We start from the raw sequence: 22,243 nt of genomic DNA on the forward strand, positions 1-22,243 counted from the left end.
CTCTAGGTCACAGACTCTCACACTCTCCTCCCACACAAGCATTATAGCAAGGTAATAGTTGTTTGCAAGAGCAGAGAAGCAGAGCTGTGCTAAAGAAGTCTCAGGCCTTCACATAAACCTAAAGACAGGCTGTCATTGGCCTTTTGATGAAAGACTGAATCTCAACGCATCACCCGAAGCAATTTGCATGTGTACCTCAAAGTGTAGAAAGTGATGATCGTTCCCTTCTTGGATTTCTCGTCTGTGTCTGTTTCAGCTTTCTACACAAAACGCTGCTGCCACCTTACATCACATACTTTTGTTGCCTTCCTCTCCTCTGCACAGCCTACAGAATTCAGCTGCTCATGCATGATTAAGGCCAGTTATGCAATGAAACAAAGATGGATGGATTTCGTGCACTTGGTTGGGGTTTTTACCTTTCTGTGTGGAGTTTGCATGTTGTCCTTGTGCCTGAGTGGGTTTTCTTTAGATTTCAGCTTCCCACACATTAAACGCATCCATGTTAGCTAACTTGCAATTATCAATTACAATCTAAAATTGATCTAAAATTGCTTAGCAGTGGCCATGTGCTTCTCTGTGCTATAAAGAAATGTGCAGGACATGCCCCACTATGCCCAATGTCAGAAGGGATATCCTCTGACCCCCAACTGGATTAAAAAAAACAACAAAAAAACCCCAAAATCATTGTACTGATGGCAAAAAAAAATAAAATATTGGATTTGGATTACTTAATAAAATCCTATCCTAGAACAAATGTGATGTTACCTCTGTCTGATAACTAAAGTTTACATAACAGTACTTCCCACCAGAAAATACAATGATGTTGCCCGGGTTGCCTTTTTCATTGCTATCATTACTATCATTTTTATACAACAATTGTTATTATTGTTATTTTACACAGATTATACCAACAAGATTTAAATGTTAACAAGGAGCATTTTGAGAGCACAAACCTGCTCACTGTCTGGGCAGTGTTTACTTTTAAGCCAATAGTATTGTAATTTTTATGTATTCATTTTGCTTTCTTTATTGTTTTTAAAGCAGTTTGCCATGTAGGAGTAAGTGATGAATAATTACTGATTTGTAGGTAACTGGATATAACTATCTTGGTCTTATTCTATAGTATTATCCTACAGCAGGTTTCTAACTAACCAGGTAGCTTGTATTATCCTGACAATACTTTCTTTAAAAATATAACACATAAACTCCTTGCTGGAGGTAATTAGTAGCTTTAATAGCTTTCTATTCGTTTACTAATTTATTTAACCCTTGGGGAGAACCAGACTAGCTGTGTTCCTCTGCATCTCTGCTTAGCTAAGCTATCAAACTGCTGGCATGAGCCTCACACTATAACCACAATGATTTGAGTGATACTGATCTTCTTATCTAACGCTAGAAAAAATATTTTTTTAAAAAGACTTGATGCCCTTGGAAAGGCAGGATTTCCTTATTTATTAATTTTTTTCTATAAAACCACCTGAGCTTCTTTGCAGGTACGCAAAACCTCACAATTTAAATGTGGACAAATAGAGAGAAAGTATTTATAATGTGTCTGCATTGCCTGAGGGTCTGTGGATGGATTTACCACGGATGATGGAATCAGTCCTCACTTGCCACTTCAGCATTTGATTTGTCTGTGGCACTTGATTTATCCACACAGTCACCCATTCATTAGCAGCTATATATAGAACACATCCAGGCATGCATGACTGCATACCGCACATTCACATAGCAAAAGCCTCTCTATTGATCTGTCCGTCATTACCGGGGCATTTACGTCAGTGGAGGTTCGCTCATTTCAACAGAAAGAGAAATGGTTCTGGTGAATAGAGGGGAGCACTGCAGGGTAGGCAGGGCACTCGCTGTCGTCTGGCATTATGTAACTACTGGACTATCCTATAGCCCATCTAACCCAAATCTACTGCAAACTCATATGAGCTTTTAAATGGATTTTTGGGTGAAGTCTGCACTGCCTGATGGCCTCATGTAATCCTCCCTGATAAGAATAAGGCAGACAAGGGTCCAACAGAAGAACCCTAATCCTTTTTCACTTGTATTTCTTTAATTATGCAATATATTCCTCAGCAGTGCAGAGGAACAGAGATGAACTGAACTGCAATGACCTATCCACTGAAAAACCTTGCACCAAGCTTTCAGCCCACACTAGGGTGTACTGTGGAGCATGTAGTGCAGCTAAGAAAATATATACGCATGTAAAGCACACTCTCAAGGCTCTAAATTACCCAATGAGCACACACCTCAGTTGGTCCAAGAGCTGTGGCATTCCATGGTACAGGATTACATGTTATTGCAAAACAAACCCGAGTTCAGTGTCCTCTGATAGAGAGGGATGAAGTGCAATCGACCTGAAACAACAGCAAGGTGTTTTTCCACCTTCCGGTCACATCGTGCCATAGTAGAGCAAGTTAATAATTGATGATTTACACAGGCCAATCAATCAGATGTCACAGACGTGCCTGTTGTGGCTAACCCTTACCCTTTCAAGCCTGTGTTTACGGTCACTGGAGAACAAGCTCATATTGACTTTCAAACCCCAGCATATCCTTGGAGGATTTGTCTCAGACAAGGACCCCTAAGCATTTTCTTGCAGCACTGGGCCTGTGATGTCATCCCAGCGATGCGATTGGCCAATCCCAGCAGAGGAATGTGAAACCCTTTTATCCAATAATTTGTATTCGAAGGTGGGATGATGCCAGTGACAGCCTAGCTAGGTGAGGCCAAGATTGGCCAGACGGGCTTCCCATTAACCCTGCCCCCCCCCCAATGCTACATCGATCCGCAGATCCGCAGTGACAGACACACAGAGCCAAAGCAGGGGGGCTCAGAAAGCGGGGCGGTAAGAGCAGCTGCAGCGTTATTCACTGACAGCGAGGTGTGATTATATGCTAGTAATCTCAACGCTTTGGTTGGCTTCATAGCCCAGTATTGCTTCTCAACAACACACCAGCCACTCTGCCATGCCCCTGAATTTTGAGATATTATAAGAGAGGGTTTAGTTGATGGGAAAGCTGAAGTGAGATTCAGGCTCATCTGGGATCAGTCTTTAAAGAATGCTGGTGTGACAGAGGAAGCCAATTAATCCCATGCCCATCGCTGCTGTGACCCCGATGTGTGATAAGAAGCTTGATGCTGCGGCTGCCGAGGATTTGAGAGAGCTGCTAAAGTCAGACAATGGAAATGTGTGTGTGATGGAAAGTCAGAGAGGAAAGATGAGGATGATCTTATGTAATTATTCAAAATTAAGTCTTCTAACTGCACCATAACCCCTTTGGGCATAAATAAGCATAAACACATTTTAGATAAGATAAGACAAGACAAGACAAGACAAGATAAGATAAGATAAGATAGACGAGTTTAGAAAATCATCTGATTCAGCTTGTAAACGTGAAAAAAATCACACTGAAGGAGATGAATGCAGAAGTTCAAGACAGGAGAGAGTTACTGATGGCACAGGATGTCCTTGGTCTTATTTTAAACCCAAATATTATGAGTAATAAGACCTTGTAGACAGTAAAAAGACAGTGACGGGACAAAGGTGTGTGGTTGTATCATTATCACACATCGAGATGTCTGATATTAAACGCAGCTTTTTCATTTGCAGGTGTGTCATACTTCATATGGTTATCATAGTCCAGCTCTCCCTCAGTCTTCTGTGGACAGCATGCTCTTATCTCGGCTTTATGATCTCCTTCAGGATTTGTTCTGGCACTGCTGTGGCGTAAAACATGGTCAGCATCTGACTTTGACCTTGTTTGCTAATCTTTACGCTTTTATTGCCATGAAAAGAAAAAAAAAACAAACTTTCCACTCAAGTGTCATCAAACATTTAGCAACTTACCTTGAAATGAACCTCGTCTCAGGTTTATGGTGTACTCAGAATCCCGGCTCATTTAGAGGAATTATTTTAATCTATTAATAATCAACATGCTCTTGCTCAATACAGCGGTTACTCTTTTATTTGCTTTTGATTACTATTATGCAATAATATCCTGCCATACGGCTTCAGATGTTTGGACAGTGACTTTTAATAATCTGTCTCACCTGAACCTGTTGAATACATTCAAACACATAAGCAGTGAATGCTTTCTGCATTAGTGCTGTTAAGAAACTTCCAGATTCCAGGGCCTCTGATCCTCTTACATCACCGCCAAACACCCAGTTTTATCTCTGACCCCATAACAAACAAATCCAATCACATCAAGCACACAGAACACACAATACGCACAGTGTACCTGCCAGATCACTTAATCATTTCACTTCAGAGTATCCCAAGAATGTACTATTTGTCATTTCTCTGGCGGGCGAGGAGCAGACAAAACAGGTTATATCACATCAGAGAACGGACGGCTCATACCCCCAGCAATCCTGCGTGTGAGGATTCTCCACTCACAGATGGTGAGAGAAAAAGAAAAGGAAAGGCAGATGGTCTTTTCCTCTCCTCGCATTTCATCGCACTTTTTGCTTCCAAAAATACAGCACTGAAAAGATGCTGATAAAAAAAACAAAACGATTACACATTTATGATCTGCAGTTCTAGTTTCTGACTTATTTAAAATCTATCTTTTGTGGAAAGCAGAGATTTCATTCTGACACACTTTTTGGTCATGCGGTTGATACGATGAATGAAATTTGTGTTAATTTAAAAATCACTAGAGATATCATTCTGCAATCTTTTAATTTCAAAGCTGATTTGATACTGAAGACACGCTTCACATGGTGTGGTCTCATCTTAGAATTGAACCACGAAATAAAAAGAACAGCCTGATTTTCATGCTAGTGGTGGTGGCACTATTGTGTCTTGCGTAATCGTACTGTCACATCCCACTAACAATCTCCGGCTGGAGTAAATCGTTTGAACAGCTGGATGAGAACTCATCTGTCCTTGACATGAACTTAAGTGTCGTTAAATATGCTCCTTTAATCCAGACTGAAGACAGACCGACAGTTCACAAACACTTGGATTTTCTAGCGTCAGTGGATTATTATTTTTATTGTTCAGTTTTATATAAACATACTTTTTTTATTGTGCCCTCATGTGGTTTTAAGTTGAAGTTTTTTCCTTTTAAATTCAAAAAAGTGCATTTGTTGACTTGTTCTGTGTTGTTTTGTTTTTTTTACAGCACCCCAAAACTACCTGTATGCATGAAATGTGCTTTTTCAATACAGCTGGCTGCTTTACCTTTGAGCAGCAGTGCAGCAGTGAAGTTCAGTTCAATTTAAACACAACAAGCTTTGGAAATAAAGTGATCATACACGAAAGGAAAAAAAAAGGTTTTAAAACACAGAACTACCTGTTCTGTCAAGATATGCAAGTCATGCCATTGCATAAACACATTTGCCCCTTGCACTGGAGACACAATGACAAACACTTCACAGCCTCTTTCACAACACTGTGAAATACCAGACTATAGCTGCTGTACACGTCCTGTGGTCATATGGTCATTTACAAGGGTGCGGGAGTTGAAACTCCTTTGTGAGCCGTTCTGCACCTTAGTTTGAGCTCCGGTGAGGCAGACTGTTATATAACAGAGGACACTGTAGTGAAAAGCATCAGAGATTAGTGCTGGTCAGTCTACCGAGAGCAGGACTTATTGCTTCTGTAAGCTGCGATATGTAACGGTTTTTCACTGCACTCAGGCAGGGTAATCAGTGATTAATTAATCAATGCTGTTTATCAAGTGAGCGCAGCATTGCTCGTGCAGGCAATGCTCATGGCAGCGCACAAGTTTGCAGCATAAGCACTACACTCCATTGATTAATTCCTCGCAAACAAGTGACGATTTAGAAAGCAAAATATAGGCAAACAACCCCTAACCCACAGCTTGACCTCATGCTCTCACATGCATATTTTTGATAACATACAGCTGGTCCAGACTCTGCAACGGTCTGGTTTGGATATCAAACAAATGTGCATGCACGTATTTCCTTACAGTCCAAACATACCAGCCTGTCAAGACACCAGGACGTGCTGCACGACAAGTAGACAGGACAGAGGAAGGAGCACCGCCAAAAAGTAGCAGACCTGGGGAGATGCTGTGATTAGGCAGAGAACAGACACAGGTTTCAGGGAAGGCAAAACCAGATTTGTGGGGCAAGAGAAAAACTGGAAATGATTTTTCCTGTAGAATCAGCAGAGACTGATGTCTGGCATTTGTAAATTCACAAGTTCACGAACACCCTTACTGAAACAGACAATGAAAGAGAGCAATAAACCCAGAGGACATCCAAGGATGCACCACATGCCCACACATAAAAGGGTCTCTTTGTGCAGATGTATCTAGTCTGGTTGTCTGCAAACAATGACTTGATAGTCAAGGTTTGAAATGTGTGACCAAAAACTGTTTTCTCCCATTTAAGCAAATTGATTTTTTTTTTTAAGAAAAAAAAAGACAAATAACTCCTGAGTGTCTTGCCTAGAAGCAACAGTTTATTTCAGGACAGGCTACAGATAATTAACTCTTTTTCTTTTTACAAAATACAAGTGAGCAGGTCTGAAAATAACAGGGATTTTTTTTAAGAATGAGAAAAGAGTAAGAAAAGTGGCAGAGAGAGAGAGACAGAGAAAGGTGGATTCGGTGTGTCTGACACACTGCTCTGTCTAAGGCCAAGCCATACACAGTGCAGTCTCCTCCCCTCTCCGGCTTGGCCTATATTAACTTTCCATGGAGCTCCACCTCACAACCAGAGGCACATGGAGTAGGATAACACACCGCCAAGGCTCTGAGAATACATTCACACACATATAAACAGACGGTGGAGTGCACTGGGTCTTTCAAGCTTTCTGCCTTTCGGACTAGGAGTGACGGACATAAAACATACTCTTCTGAATGGACTATTGACTCAGGCACCATGTTGCTCCATTCGTCACTGGAGAATTTCAGCCATGGTAAGAGATCAGAAGATTTTTTCTTTCATAAAGGAATGAGCAAGCTTGAGAGTGACAAGAGCTGAGGACATTTTAGTTTTTGTGCAGACTTTGTATAAATGAAGAACAGGTTCAACATAATAAAACAGGGGATGCATGCAGGAGGATAGCAATGTCCAGAAATGGAGCTGAGATAAACTCAGATACTCTTTAAAGGTGAAAGTGTGTGTTTTAGTAAGAGACTCTTACCACTGTTGCAAGCAGGTTGACAGCATGTGCACACACTCATTTTCCATACATGAGACACTCTGTGCGCAGCAAACAACACTGATGGACTGCAATAGTGCTGTGTTTGTGTTGGGCCAATGATTAAAAGACTGGCAGAAACAGAAGTAAATTAAAAACATCTCAGTCGGACGTTTCGGTGTAAGACTTGGAGAAACAGTTCTCTTATATCTCATGATAAAAGAGAGGAAGCCCGGAGCACAGAGTGTAATGACCCTGCGGAGATATATCATTAATAACTGAAATGTAAGTAACAGAAGTCCGGATCTTCTGTCTCCAACGTGATCAAAACGTGAGGGCAGGGTCTCATGAAAGACACAATATGTGACTTTATCTTCTGACCTCCATTCTTGGCTCTATACAACAGAGAAAAGAGCACTCGTGGGGGTGAGGGACAACATATCGCACACAATCAGTGAGTTAAGTGCAAAAGGACTAGATGTCAGTAAAGAGAAGTTCTCTCTTTCTGATTTCTACCTGATCAGCTCAAAGGAAGTGACTTGGAGCAAAGACAGTAAAGCTGCTACCTGAACATTTGCATCACTTTTTACAAGCACACTCAATGCAATTTCTAAAGGCAGTTTCATTCATCTTTTCTAGAAAAGCCGCTTATAAATAATAGATTTACCAAACCAACAAATAATAAATAAATAAATACACCTCAGCTAGGTCTTTATGCTTTTAAAATATAGCTGATAAAAGTACGTAATTACATAGCTCTACGTCTTTGGGAGCATTAATGGACGGGGTAACATATAGCCCAATCGTAATCTGATGTTCAGAGCAGCGGTGAACTATATCATGTCTTTTCCCAACATTTCTCTCTCTCAGTCGCATCACGTTCCGGCAGCATGTAGTTTCTCTCTCCATCGCAGAGCCCACCCCGGCCCGTAAGAGCCAGCCGCATTGTCGGACACATGGGCACTCACATGGTCTGCATGCGGATGCTGATGTAGACTTCTGCGGCTATGATGCTCCTTCCTGCACACCCACCCGTTCCCTCTCCATCCCTCCATTCACAGCATCCACAGAGAGGGAGGACCGGGCGCTCCGCGGGACCATCCGTAGAATGAGGGAATCAAATCAGTGCCGTATTTGATTTCTTCACTTCTTTTCCTCGGGATGTGTAATCCTCGCGGAGATCTGATGTGACGTGATGTCGGGCCGCTAAAAGAGAAACACCCTGTCGGTGCCAAAGGGAGTAAATCCGCATGGCGCATGTGAGTGACCTGTCCGGGTTTTGTTTTTTTTAAGTCACTGACAAGACCACTACTGCGCGTCACTAAAAATAAATAAATAAAATGAAACAAAAAGCTAGAAAACAGCTTCGTTTTGCAAAGAAAAGACAAATAATACCATTCGTACTATTGATGCTGCCTTGAGTAAAATTTAACAATGGTTGGAAAATAGAGGGATGACGCTTTCTCAACAGAAATTCTGAGAGGCAATAAATAGGCAATGATTTTCTATTTGGAGGACAACTCAAATTTTAAATGTAAAATACTAAAGAGCAAAGTGTAAGCAAATGATGCACTGAGGTGTTTCAACTAAAATGAACAGCTGTATCTGCTCTGCAGGTTATAATGCAGTATTTCCACCCCCCAGATTTCCAGATAGGAGATCAAATAGGCTGGGTAAAGAATGTTCTTCCTGGTCCATTATCTTGTGGCATCCTCATTTTACGTTGCATAATAGAGCAAGTGACAAAAAACAAAACAAAACAAAAAACTCTTTCTAGAGGTTTGTTACTTCTGGGGGTTGGTCTATTATAAAATGGCCTGCAGTTACGGCTGGTTGAACTTTGCATGCATCAAGAGGTGATAATGAGGTAAGTGATGGTGAGGTTGCCTGTGGTACAGTGCTGCTATCACTTGGACTATAAACACAAACACTGAGTTGGAATGAACTCCAACTTCAAATGTTTTGAATGATTCCTGCTGTATTCAAGTACTGCTCGAAGCATACAGCTCCACCTATAAATATAGATACAGATATATCTGACTGTCAAAGTTCTGGGCTGGAAACAATAGATTATTTTTTGTGTTTTTATTTTTATTTCTTTTTAACCAATTCAATCACCAGTTGCTGACATTTCAGCTGCTTACCAACTTAATTGTTCATTACACTGCTAAAATATCAATACATGTATTATGAGTAATATGACACAGTTGTGTTTCTGTGATAATAAAAATGATCAGAAACATGAGGTGATTAATTCATGATTTTTAGAAATAATGCAAATGATCTAAGTTAAACTTCATTATTTATGAAGCAGTGCCAACTCACTGCATGCTGTTGTCTGAATAATGAACCCAGTGAACCCAGAGTGGGGTTAGGGTATTAGAACTAGAGATAATTACAGTACTCTATCAATGTAATAGTGGGTTGATAATAATTTTAAAAATAAATCAGGAATATTTATTTGTAAATAACTGCTAGTATGCAACTAAAAGCTGGGGAAAACAACAAATAAGTAAAAATAAATTGTTTGTTGAAGACTCGTAGTCGTAGTAGACATCTTTCCGACAGTCAGTGAAGGTGGCCTTGTGACGTCGCTGCTGCCTTTCTCTACCTAGCCTAAATGGCGATTGCAACAGATCCGCATAGCACCGGGAGCGGGTCGCAGTCAAACCTCGTCTGGGTTTGATTAAAACTATAGCCCGCCTAATGCAACAAACAAGGACCGTGAGTAACATGTTATATATAGATTCTGATTATTATGTACATGTTATGTTGGATTCGCTGTTATTCGAGCCGTTTAATCGACGTCGGCTTTGTGCTGCTTAGCGCTAGGAAAGCTGTACCACGTAGTCAGAAGCCTCCGCCAACAACGACCCCTTTGTTCGCGCTGTCGGCACATTTCTCGCTGGCTTGATGTTTTTTTTAAGTATATAAAATGAGTGATGTAGTGAGATATGTTTTCCACATATAATTTAGCTCATGTTAACGTCAAAGGGTGGTCGTGGTTATGTTCTAAATTAGATCAACGGCGGTCTCTCGCTTGCTTGCCGTTACTCTGCCATTCTTCGCTTTTTTTTTTCTCCCCCGCGAGCTAGTCAACAGAGACCGGGCGAGGGCCAAAAGTAGGCGCTGTGAACACGGTTATTCGTCTTTAATGTGTAGTATTCGTGTACTCTCGTGGATACTGATCTTCGTGAAGCTTCTAAATGTTATCTCTTTAATTTTAACGATACCTAGAAAACCGGACTAGCAGGCGCGTCACTGGAGCGGGGGAGGGGTTAGCTTCTCGTAATGTCACCGCGTTCAAAAGCCGGCCGAGCGAGGCAGCTTGTTGCTTAATGGAAATCCCTAACACATGTCAGCCTTACAGAGTGAGACATCTTCATAGAAGACGGAAACAATGTGTCAAATGATGGGCTCAAACCCAGTTTGCTCTGGCACAATACATGTGTTCTCACACTTATTTTTTGTTTTGTTTTTCTTTGTCTTTCAGGTTATATCCAAGTAAAATGGAGGATAGTTTTGATTGCGACTGTGGCGAGCTAGAGCCACCTGATCATTGAGGCTGAGGAATTACTTTAGAGACTTAAAGGCCAGACTCATTTCAATTTTTATAGACGACGTGAATTGACAGGAAAACTACACAGACAGATCTATACATATATTTACAAAGGAAAAAAAGAAAGAAAGAAAGAAAGAAAGAAAGAAAGAAAGAAAGAAAGAAAGAAAAGAATTAGCAGTGCGTTTACTCACATGAAGCTGCTCAGGACCAGTCATACACTGAATGTATTTGCACTGTGAGGATGCAATTACGTGCTTTTATAGTTTAAGATCGTGCCAGTGCGCTTTAATTTGCCTCAAAGACCATTCCATTTGCCGTCTGCAAACACTAGTTTACTTAGAGCTGTTCATTTAAATATATCCACACATTCAGGATTGGAGGATGAATTCAACTTTAAAATTTTCTCTCCTTACTCAAAATGGAAGGAAACTTTGACTACACATTAAAACCTTGCATCTGACAGTGACAGCTAGAGGGGGTGACTTGGTAGTCGTCTGTACAGGGGTCAGCGGAACCTCTGAAGCAAGGGGGGGGGGCGGGGATTCCTCTGTTAAGTGCGAAAATTGGGCTTGAAACGGGCCAGAGGATTAACATTAGAGATAGCAGAAGCTTGGTGTAGAAGCCCACAAAAACAAAAAGTCATGGCAGAGAAGTTTGAGTCATTGATGAACATCCACGGCTTTGACCTGGGTTCTCGCTACATGGACTTGAAGCCTCTGGGCTATGGAGGGAATGGCCTCGTGTTCTCAGCAGTTGACACTGACTGTGACAAGCGTGTAGCCGTGAAGAAAATTATCTTGACTGACCCCCAGAGCGTCAAGCACGCCCTCCGGGAAATCAAGATTATCAGACGCCTCGACCATGACAACATTGTCAAGGTATGTTGGGAGGTTCAAAGTTTAAAAAAAAAAAGAAAACGTTGCTATCTTTTTTTTATCTGGCTGTGACAGAAAATGAAAAGACTTCATGATCAACACATACCCTCCTTTTTATGGAACTAGGTGTTTGAGACGTTGGGCCCCAGCGGTCGCAGGCTAACAGAGGATGTGGTGTCTCTTACGGAGGTCAACTCGGTCTACATTGTGCAAGAGTACATGGAGACTGATTTGTGTCAGCTACTGGAGAGGGGCCTTCTCTCAGAGGATCACGCCCGGCTCTTCATGTACCAGCTCCTCAGGGGCCTTAAATACATCCACTCTGCCAATGTGCTGCACCGTGACCTCAAGCCTGCCAACCTGTTTGTCAACACGGAGGACCTGGTACTTAAAATCGGGGACTTTGGACTGGCACGCATTATGGACCCTCACTACTCTCACAAGGTAAGACCAATTGCAGAGTTTTGCTGGTCTGCTGTGGTTTATGATGGGTGGTTATAATGCAGCACAGGCTACAGCGCAAAGCAGAACAAATATAGCAGCGCTGGTGAACTCTTTGCCCATATACGAGTGCTCTGCTGCTCTGACACGAGATGTTTATTGCCCAGTAATGTGGTACTCCCCAGGGTGACGCAGTTTTTTGAGCAGGAAGTGAGCTAGAAAGGATGTGGTTCCTTGAGGTAAGGCCTCGCCTTCCCTTCTCATAAGTGAGGGTTGAAAACAAAGCCGTGGGAAACATTTTTTTCCATTATGTAAAAGTATAGACGATAAGAATTGGAGATTAGTTTGTGATAATGTGGCTTAATTAAGACGTGCTACAATAGGATCTCCAGCGGAGGGTGTGTGTGTGTGTGTGTGTGTGTGTGTGTGTGTGTGTGTGTGTGGGGGGGGGGGGGGGGGGGGGGGGGGGTGTAATGTTTTCACAATGACACAAAACCGGAAGAGTTCAACGTTGCGCCTCCATCAGCTTTTAGAGAAAACTGACGAAGGCTTGAGGCTGCAAAAATTTGTTGTGGACATCCTGCTCTTAAAAAATAAAAATTGAGGATTTGTTACATCTGAAAGGAGGATGCTTTGCATGAGTTCTCTTTGCATGAGGTCATTGCTCCAATAAGCAAATTCTCATGCATGAGACTTTTAGAAGTGAAGACATTTGTGTCCCTTGCTGTTTTCTTTGTTCATGGCTTTTCACTGGTTTCTGAAAGATGCTTACTGTAAACACGTGCTTAGAAAGCCAAATGCTGGCACGCCATCTGTTGAATGCACACATTTTAATGCTTTCTATAAAACCACCTTTGTTCTGTGAAGCAATGTAATTGTAGCATTAAAGAAGCTGTTTCTGTCTTCAGTGTGAGAAGAGTATAGATCAGCCTGTGTAATTGCAGCCACGTGGGAGGCCTGTGTAGCTCTTGTGTGTTGCTGTCACCTTTATAAAGGGATGAGGAAATTCCAGTTGATGGCCATATGGTGGTGTAATGTGAGGAAATCTAGGTTGGGAAGCCTGTCCCTCCCTCTGTGTCTCTGCCCGGATCTTCTTGAGGCGCTAAGGTGGTCAGATGTTTGCATGTGTCTCGGATTAGTCACAGAAGGGAAATGGGGCTCAAGTGATGGGTGATCTCACTGGATGGTACTGTCTCATTCATATCCATTACTCATCCAGGCTCCTGCCACACAATGCATCCCTCGAAATAGACTTACGCACCCTTGTTTACCATAACTGGCTTAATTGCCAGTTAAATACGAAAACTGCGTTTTGGTCATGTAGTCACATTTTCAGCTCTGACTGTTTTCATATGAGTCATGTCTTTTGAGACAGTATGTCACTGCGCACTAGGAAGAGTAAGGTAATAGTTGCTGGGAAGGAATGAGAGCTTCACAGTTTAGTGTCTGTAGCAGGCCAGATGCTTTAGAGAAGTTTTTATTTTTTCCCTCCTTAAGCTGCTTGCCTGGGGTCAGAGCTCAAAGATGTACTGCAGCAAATTACTGCTGTTTTGCTCAAAGATGGAAACGCTATAGTCAGATTGACTAACTGGTTTTCCATGAAGCTCTCCTTACTGTGTTTTTGTTTGTTTTGTTTTTGTTTTGGGTTTTTTCATTGTTTTTGTGATAATAGCTGTACCAAGGGGCAAAGTTAAGCTAGTATCTTTACCAACCACCTTTTTATGGCTCCTAGACTCATTTAAAGTGAGTGTCTAAGAACAAATGAGGCGTGTTTAAAAATGAACTTGGCACCCCCAGATAACACACCAGTGGCACAGCGTGAAGGTGTTAAAAAAACAGTTGGTTTTACTGTTGACCACATGCCACATTCACTGGGGGGCAAATGCTCTTTCACGACCACCCTCTACTTAGAGCATAGGGTCCGAGACGCAGTGCTGGAGTGCAATGTATTTGAATAACATCATTTCTAAAAAAAAAAAAAACAGCTCTATTTTTCAAGTGAACTTCAGTTTCTAGTTTAGCTTCGGTAATGTGATCTTGGATTCATGCATCAGTGGTGCATTCACCAGGCGTTTGTTTAATCCTTTCCTCCCACGCTTTTTCTTTCTTATAATGCCTTGGCTAAAAGACATCAACAGCTCATGGTTCCCTTTAGGCTTTTAATAATCCTGCATAGCTTTGTTTTAAGCACAACTACCTGTTTCTGTGGGGAAACAGTTTCTGTCTCTGTGAGCTTTGAGGTCTCGCCTAATAGTAGCTCATACTCAAGAATGACAAAAATTCACGTGTACTCATCCAACTTTTCCAACCCCAGTTCCCCTCCTTTTCCCAGCCAGCCCTTTGTCTCATTGTGGGAGCCTTGCTCAGAGCCTTATTTGAAGCTGATCTAAAGCCTGCGTTCGCTTTCAGTCTTGTCCCAAACTTTAGCTAGAGACTAAGCTGAACCAAAAGTCAGTCAAAGAAGCTTTTAACAGTTTTAAACAAGAATTGCTGAGGCTTTAACAATTTTTACTGTGTGTCTAAGTTAAGCAGTTTGAGTGTGTCAAAAATACATTCTCTAGAAGTGACATCCAGTCTAGTCTTCGCTATTCTTGTGATTTATCACTGAGAGATCGTTTGGCTTGGCAAACCATTTAAAGGTTTGTCTTTTTATGACGCCTAGAAAAAAGTGGCAAACTTGTCAGACATTCGCATAATTTTGTGCTGTGGAAACAGTTGTTTGCATGTTGCCTGTCAGACTATTGAATATTGAAAAAGTGTGATCTTGTGCTTGCCTGTGGTTTGGTATAATTTTCAGTAATTTGAGATGCTATAGAGGTGATAGCCGTGACGTTGTTAGGAATGTTATAAAAGACCTTCACAAGGTTTGTTTCTGCCACACATTCATCAAAGTGAACAATTCTAAGCCACAGCTGCAATAAAAAGCATACTTGACCCAGTTATTTAGCTACCACTGGGCCTGTCTGGTGCCAGACTTTACAAGATTCAGAATAAATGCAGCAAAGTTGACTTCAGGCTCAATGAGTTTTAGAGAGCTGGTTTTGATTATTCCACCCTGTACTTTCTTGATTTTAAACAGTAGTTTAATCTTGTTCTGCAGCAAGCAGATGTATCACAAATTATTCAGAGAAGCCAAAGATCCAGATGGAAATGTTTTTTTTTTTCTTATTTATTAGGCGCACATCCTCCTCATTTAGTACTTGACAGTTGAACTCGGAAGTGAATCTGTATTGGCAACAAAATTGATTACTTATTTTTCGGTCAACAGCTTTATCCTGGATTGGGAGGTGGGGGAGGATCTTTCTGATTCTCCAGAAGCCACCTTTACTGACATCTGGTTAAACCTGCTTGAGGTTGCTCTGACTAACCACAGCCTGTCACATGGAGAGGCCTAGTTGTGAATCATTAAATGTCAGCCTGAGCTGTTGTAGATCCAGTAGTGAAGTTATTCACCAGCTGCTGCTGGAGGTACTGACATTGTTAATGCTTTAAAGCTTTATGGTGAATGGTCCGCTTGAAAATCTGTAAAAGAATTGAGCTGGAAGGTTCACCTAATGCACTTTATGCACTTAGCTGGTAGGCAAACTTTAATCTGTTCCTTTTAGTTCAGAGTCCATTACGCATTGTCCTTACTCTCTGCAATGACTCTTTCAAGCTAACCTAATTTACATTCTCTGTTAAGCTGGTTGTGTGTGTTTCTCCCCCGTAAACACAATCTCACAGGTCGGCTTTACCAGCTGCTTCTCAGAATGGGTTCTGGTCCCAGTCACTAGGTATGACCTGTCTATGTGCCAGACTATCTCTTAATTCCCCCCACCTCTTTACAATCTTTATAGGTCCCATCAAAACAAGGGCTTGCAGGCACTTAAGGATAGGATGACATCAAGTATTTGTGGCTAAATTTGGGCAGAAATGGGAGCCTCCCACAGTGGTGAGCAGTCCATTTTGGTCCCACAAACTACCACTCCATGTGGGGGGGAAAAAAGAGCGCAGCAAGGGTGTTGTTTTACCACTCCCCCTCCCCCCATTGAGTGTGTAGACACACATACAGAGGTCAGCTTCCTTTATGCTTGGTGCCCTCCTGGCCTTGTGACTAGTCAGGCACTGTTTGAGTGCAGGTTAGTGGCAGTGGGGTATTATCCTGCTCAGACTGCTGACATGGCCTGCTCTCCCCTCTTTTCATTGGTCTCTTCTTTTTTGGGCGGGGGGTCTTTGTATGCTGTGTGGTGTACGTGACCAGCACAGAGTACGGCTGTTAAGGAGATGGCACAGGGCTCTGAATGTTTAGCACAGACTTGCAGGATAGTGTCACATCTCCTGTTACCTGTATTGTGTGGCAAACGTGGAGGTACATGAAACAAGGGTAATCATAGCTTTAGAGCTGGGCGATATGAGATTTTTTCATATCACGATATGTTTTTTTTTTTTTTCATTTCAGGCGATAACGATATCTATCACGATATAAGCCAAATAACTATATTTGTAAGATTTAAATGTGCCGTTGCTCACAAGTAAAATGTGAAATAATCAGCAGCTTGTTTTTATTTAAATATTTATTTCCCATAATAAGTTCAACAGGGTAGATGTACTTAAGGAACATGAGACTTTTTCAGATAAATAAAGGCAAATATTGCAAACTACACAAAAGGCAGCCGCTAAAGCGTTTAAGTTTCAAAATAGAACAAACAAAACAGACTAAATTGTCAATTCCACTTAGAAACAAAATATAAATTCTAAAAATAAATCTTAGTTTGTTTTACAGAAGAACAGACAAAACTGACTAACTTTGTCAATATCAAATAAACTGAGAACTAAAAGGAAATTCTCAATCTCTCCTTGTTGTATAGCTGAGCTTTTCAAACAGTTTTAACAGTTACTTTAGTCTGACAAAAGCCGAATGACGAATTAGCGCTTCCAGTCAGAGACTGAGGCTACGTCCACACGTACACGGGTATTTTTGAAAACTGAGATTTTCCGTTTTCGTTTTAAAAAATAATCCCGTCCACACATAAAGGCAGAAATGAAGGAAAACGCTGCTATGAACATGCCAAAGCAGCAGGTGGCGCTAGATTCCTAACCGTGCCGAAATGTTGGCCAATCAGAAGTCTAGAAGCCTCGGTGGGAAAAAGTAAACAAAGCTGGGGCATAGAAGCAGAACCGAGTCGTATGTGTGGACGGACAGTAACTGTGTGTATATGTAAGCATTTAAACACTGCAGAGAGTAGAATTAACAGTAACAGTATTGTAGAAATTCATTTCACCGAAACAATAACGTGGCGCACAGTGTGACGCATGCACCAGTTTATTGTATTTCCAGACTTGCTTTCGGCACAATTTACAGTGCACGCTACTCTGTTTTTTGTCAGACTTGAAATAGCCGAAATACCGTCACACTACGGAACTTCTATGGCTCTTCCGTTCGACAATCTCTCCGGCATTGGAACCATCATCTGTTTTCTCTTCGGTCACGCTCGGTTGATTTTTCTAGTCAGCACACTCATTTCCTCCATTACGCGCTGGCTCCATTACCCGCTGGCTGCTTCCCAAACAAACACACGTGCGGCTTGGCACTTGTGCTGTACGTAACAAGTCACGCGACGTGACGCTGCGGCTGTGATTGGTTCAGCTCTGCGCTACTTAATTTGGATTGGCTGACCTTTTATTTATTTTATTTTTTTTGAGGACAAGAGCGGCGAGGTCTATCGCAATAGCTTAATTTCTCTATCGAGTAAAAGTTATATCGCGATACATGTCGTTATCGTTCTATCGCCCAGCTCTACATAGCTTTTATTGTGAATCACTGCAGACTTATGAGCATCTTACCTCTGAATGAAAACAAACTGAAAGTAACTTGTCACTCATAAAAAAATAATAATAACAATAATAATAATGATAATGCTGCACTATTTCCAGTACTGTAATGTATTTTTTTAGAGGGTTACAATTAATGTCTGGTTTCCCACCACGACAGGGCCATCTCTCTGAAGGTCTTGTCACAAAGTGGTACAGATCTCCTCGCCTGCTGCTCTCTCCTAACAACTACACCAAAGCCATCGACATGTGGGCTGCTGGCTGCATCTTTGCTGAGATGCTCACAGGGAAAACCCTGTTTGCAGGTAAATGTTGACTCAGTTTGTTATGTCAGACTCACTCCTCACACCTTGTGTAAAATCAGTCTTTAAGGTGGCTCAAGTGACAGAGTTAAATGTCAAGTATAGGTGTGATGACACATATGCTAATTTTGTTTGTTAAACACATGGTAAACCAGACAGTCTGGTTTGACTTTGCGTATTCGGCCGGTGCAGGGAGAGACTGTTCTTGTTAAAACAGCCTTGAGCTGACCACAAGGCAAATGAAATCTCAATTCCCATGATCTGAAGCAGATCATGGGAATCGAGGCTGCCTCACTCAAACTCCCTCAGTCATGCAGAAGTTGAGTCATGGGTTCTCTTCTAAAAAACTCCATAATATTTCTGTTTGCTGTTTCAGGAGCTCACGAACTGGAACAGATGCAGCTGATCCTGGAGTCAATCCCTGTACTACGAGACGAAGACCGCCAGGAGCTCCATAGCGTAATTCCCGTCTTTATCCGCAATGACATGACCAAGCCTCACACACCATTGGCCAAACTGCTGCCTGATGTCAGTCCGCAGGGTAAGTACCACTTTAATTAATCAGAAGTACTTGGAGCCTTATGAAGTGCTTGTGAACCCAGGGTCATGGTCGTGTACTTCATAGATCACATCTCGTATTTCCAGCTTGATAATCTCATTGTCCTTCTCCTTTACAGCCCTTGATTTCCTGGAGAAGATCCTGACCTTTAACCCCATGGATCGTCTGACTGCGGAAGAGGCCCTGGCACACCCCTATATGGCTGACTACTCCTTCCCCCTGGATGAGCCTGTGTCTCTGCACCCCTTTCACATTGAGGATGAGGTAGATGATATCCTGCTCATGGACCAGAGCCACAGCCACACTTGTGACAGGTGTGCCTTCTCACTTATTTCCCTCTCACATATTCTCTTGGGATTAACTTCAGCGGAATTTGTTTTGCTGTGCTTGCTGCAAGTGAGCAGCTCTCACTGTTTGACTAGAGTTTATTTGCAAACTTAGTCTGTATATGACTGTTGCTAATGAAGTCTTTCTATTTCTTTATCCATTAGGTATCATGAGAGCCAGTTCTCAGAAGCTGACTGGCACTTGCACAGCACCCATGACCCAGACGAAGTTCAGGTTGACCCAAGGGCACTCTCCGATGTAACGGACGAAGAGGTCGTCCAGGTGAGTTATTTTTGACAAACGCTTCAAACCTACTATCAAAACTATTTTCACTGCTTTTTCAGAACCTTAAGGGTGATTAATTCTGGGCAAGGAAGCAAGTATTGGATTGATCTTAAAGCGGTATACATCAATAAAAGCCTTAAGGCCGGGTTCCCATTCATAGATTGAGCTTTATTGCTAACATAAATAAACATTATTTCAGAGGCGGCCTTCCTTGAATTTTACATGTATTTTTGTTTGGATAGGCTTAATCCATGTCTGAAAAAAGCTAGGTGCAAGAGAGCTCATTCCTTACTAATATAAATTGGATTTAAATCAGTACTGACTTAAATGATCAGATTCTGAAAGGTAGCTGTTGTCTTTTTCTAGGTGGATCCTCGTAAATATGCTGATGGAGATCGAGAGAAGTTCCTGGACGAGCCGTCCTTCGACTACTCAACCCCATTCCCACTAGAGAGATCTTGGCAGGATGACCACCACGAGAACAAATACTGTGACTTGCAGTGTAGCCACACCTGTAACTACAAGGCTGTGTCGCCCTCCTACCTGGACAACCTCATCTGGAGAGACAGTGAAGTCAACCACTACTACGAACCCAAGCTTATCATCGACCTCTCCAACTGGAAGGAGCAGCAGAGCAAGGAGAAGGCAGACCGCAAGTCCAAGAGCAAATGCGAGAAGAACGGGCTGGTAAAGGCTCAGATCGCATTAAAGGAGGCAGAGAAGAGCCCTGTAGAGAAGGACAAAGTGCAAGAGAAACACCAGACGGAAAAGCCTCAGAGCCAGCAGAACCAAGGCTTTGACTTTGACTCCTTCATTGCCAGCACCATCAAGCTGAGCCTGCAGCCGGAGCCCTGTCAGGAGGTGACCCTGCTCAACGATGTGGGGCTCCTGAATGAGGTGGGCCTCCTGAACGAGCTCAACTTTTCTGTCTCCCAGCTCGAGGCTCCTCGCTCAACCTCTATGTCCAAGTCCATAAGTCAGGAGAAGGAGGAGAAGTGCCTGGTAAATCTCGCCCAGCTAGGTGGCGGAGGGCTGGGAGTGGTCGGCGGGGACTGCGTCTGGCCTGCTCGCCCCTGGGAGAGCTCTGGGGACACGGTCGGAGAGAATGGCATTTTGATAGACGAAGCGTGCTGGGACATTGGCAAAGAGGACCACCTCCAGAAGGAAAGCCCTTACACCAGCTACCTGGACCACCTGTTCAGCAGGAGGGAAGAAGCCGTCTCCGAGACTGCCAGCCCGCAGATTGGGTCCCCGGTGGTGAGAGAGCTAGACGAGAGCTTCCTTGACAGAAGCACGGAGATTGTGCTCAATATGCAGCTGGACTCTCTGGCCCTTCCTGGCTTTGACAGCACTGATGAACTGCCTCTAAAATCCATCCAGGCGTCCCTCACCCCCTGCGCTGTCAAATGCTCCCCACAAATTGCCCACAAAACGTACAGCAGCATCTTCAAACATCTTAATTAAGGAAATGTATATCTTCCTCACAGTGCAAAATCTAGGCAGTTTTGTTTTTATGTTGCTTTTTTTTTTTTAAAATAATATGGTATACTGTACTTGAATCATTTCATACCTTTTTTTTGTTATTATTATGTTTGTTTGTTTGTTTGTTTGTTTTTTTTAAAGAGTCGAAAAGGGTGATTTTATTTAAAGAGTTTTGATCATCACTCTGAGCCTTGATCACCAGGCCTTCATGGGTTAATGTCTACACCCTCATTGCTATACTGGCATGTCAGTCGCACATTTAAGTACTGTAGATGAAAGAGGAGCGGGAAAGAAGTATCTAGAGGAGGGAGGATGAGGTAGAGAGGATTTAAGAGATGAAGTTTGGCCGTTCTGGGTGTGACATAAAGAAGGAAGGTAGACGCTAACATTGCTGTGGGGTTTTAAAGTGCTCTCAAACAGCCTTTCCTGGGGTGGGGTGTCTTGTTCGTCATGTTTTTTTTGTTTTTCCTTCTTTTTAAAATATTCTTTGACCTTCTGACATTTTTTTTTTCCCCTGAAGAAAGCTTCCTTGAAAACCCTTTCATACTGTAAATCTGACACATGATGCCAGCAGCAACCATTATCGTAGGCGTTAATGTAAATGTGTTATCTACCTCAAGGTAACAGCCGCGAGAGACACTCGAAGCCGCACTAGTGCTTTACACACATGACCATCCTCATACCATGAAATGAAGTGGTCGCGTAGATGAAATCTGTCTCACTTTAGCAATTAACATAGTGAGGTGTTTCAGTAATCATTTATTTATTTCTAGCAAAATGTGCGCTATTTATTTTATCAAAATGTGTTATTTCAATGTGATTATTGAAGATTTGAGGAGTTGGGCAGACTTCCATTTTCATTTTTGGCACTATACGGGCGTGCAAGTGTTCTTTTGTTTTAAGGTAGGATGCATATTCATGTGTTATGTTGAAGTCGAGGCTTTCCATTTTCCATCAATACTGTTCTAATGGATATCTTTTTTTTTTCTTTTTTTTAAAAAATGGGTGCGTTTTGTCTTTAGTGGAGAAAAAAATTATTTTATGGTTTAAAGAAGCGCCTAAAAGTCTTAATTTTTTTTTTATCCAAATGTAAAAAAATAAAATAAAATTAAAGTTGCGTGCATGGAGGCAGGAGAAAGGTACAGTTAATGGTGAGTATAATGTACGTCAGTTTTAATTGTACTTTTTTGTTTTTTGTTTGTTAAATTTCTATGTACTTTTTCCAGGCAAGCATGATGAAATTAGGTTAAGGTGTAGCATGTAGAACACTTACGGACTTTTTTTGTAATCATTGGTTCCCCTGTTCTACAAAATATCTCAATAAAAATTATTGGCAGAGAGTTTAGCCTCCTCTTCCTTGTTCTTGATCGGGGATTGGCCCCGTCATAAACCTGGTCCTTGGAGAAGACGTGCCGCCAAATCTACGTGCCACTTTTAAAGTCCAAGTAAGCAGACTGGATTTCACTG

General features: G+C 42.0%; 1 protein-coding gene across 3 annotated transcripts; it reads left to right on the top strand.

The window, feature by feature from the left end:
* The first annotated feature begins 6,689 nt into the window (after positions 1-6,689).
* On the top strand, positions 6,690-22,117 carry mapk6 (mitogen-activated protein kinase 6). 3 transcript variants are annotated; one of them, XM_026163819.1, is made up of 9 exons: positions 6,690-6,907; positions 8,194-8,391; positions 10,626-11,572; positions 11,696-12,013; positions 17,982-18,126; positions 18,500-18,664; positions 18,801-18,996; positions 19,174-19,291; positions 19,661-22,117. In XM_026163819.1, exons 3-9 carry the CDS (start codon positions 11,336-11,338, stop codon positions 20,756-20,758), a joined length of 2,277 nt encoding a protein of 758 aa, XP_026019604.1. In that variant the 5' UTR covers positions 6,690-6,907; positions 8,194-8,391; positions 10,626-11,335; the 3' UTR covers positions 20,759-22,117. The 3 variants fall into 3 exon arrangements, with proteins under 3 accessions (XP_026019604.1, XP_026019594.1, XP_026019585.1); XM_026163809.1 differs by lacking the exon at positions 8,194-8,391; XM_026163800.1 differs by lacking the exons at positions 6,690-6,907; positions 8,194-8,391 and adding an exon at positions 9,423-9,856.
* Positions 22,118-22,243: the final 126 nt, after the last annotated feature.

Source organism: Astatotilapia calliptera, chromosome 1, assembly GCF_900246225.1.
Source record: "Astatotilapia calliptera chromosome 1, fAstCal1.2, whole genome shotgun sequence".
Taxonomy (NCBI): Eukaryota; Metazoa; Chordata; class Actinopteri; order Cichliformes; family Cichlidae; genus Astatotilapia; species Astatotilapia calliptera.

What these genes read in the sequence shown, in the direction of transcription:
- mapk6 (XM_026163819.1), top strand. Translation starts at nt 11,336, where the DNA reads ATGGCAGAGAAGTTTGAGTCATTGATGAACATCCACGGCTTTGACCTG. An exon ending in GCCTGATGTCAGTCCGCAGG is followed by an intron (nt 18,665 to 18,800) that starts GTAAGTACCACT and finishes TCTCCTTTACAG; the next exon opens with CCCTTGATTTCCTGGAGAAG. An exon ending in CGGACGAAGAGGTCGTCCAG is followed by an intron (nt 19,292 to 19,660) that starts GTGAGTTATTTT and finishes GTCTTTTTCTAG; the next exon opens with GTGGATCCTCGTAAATATGC.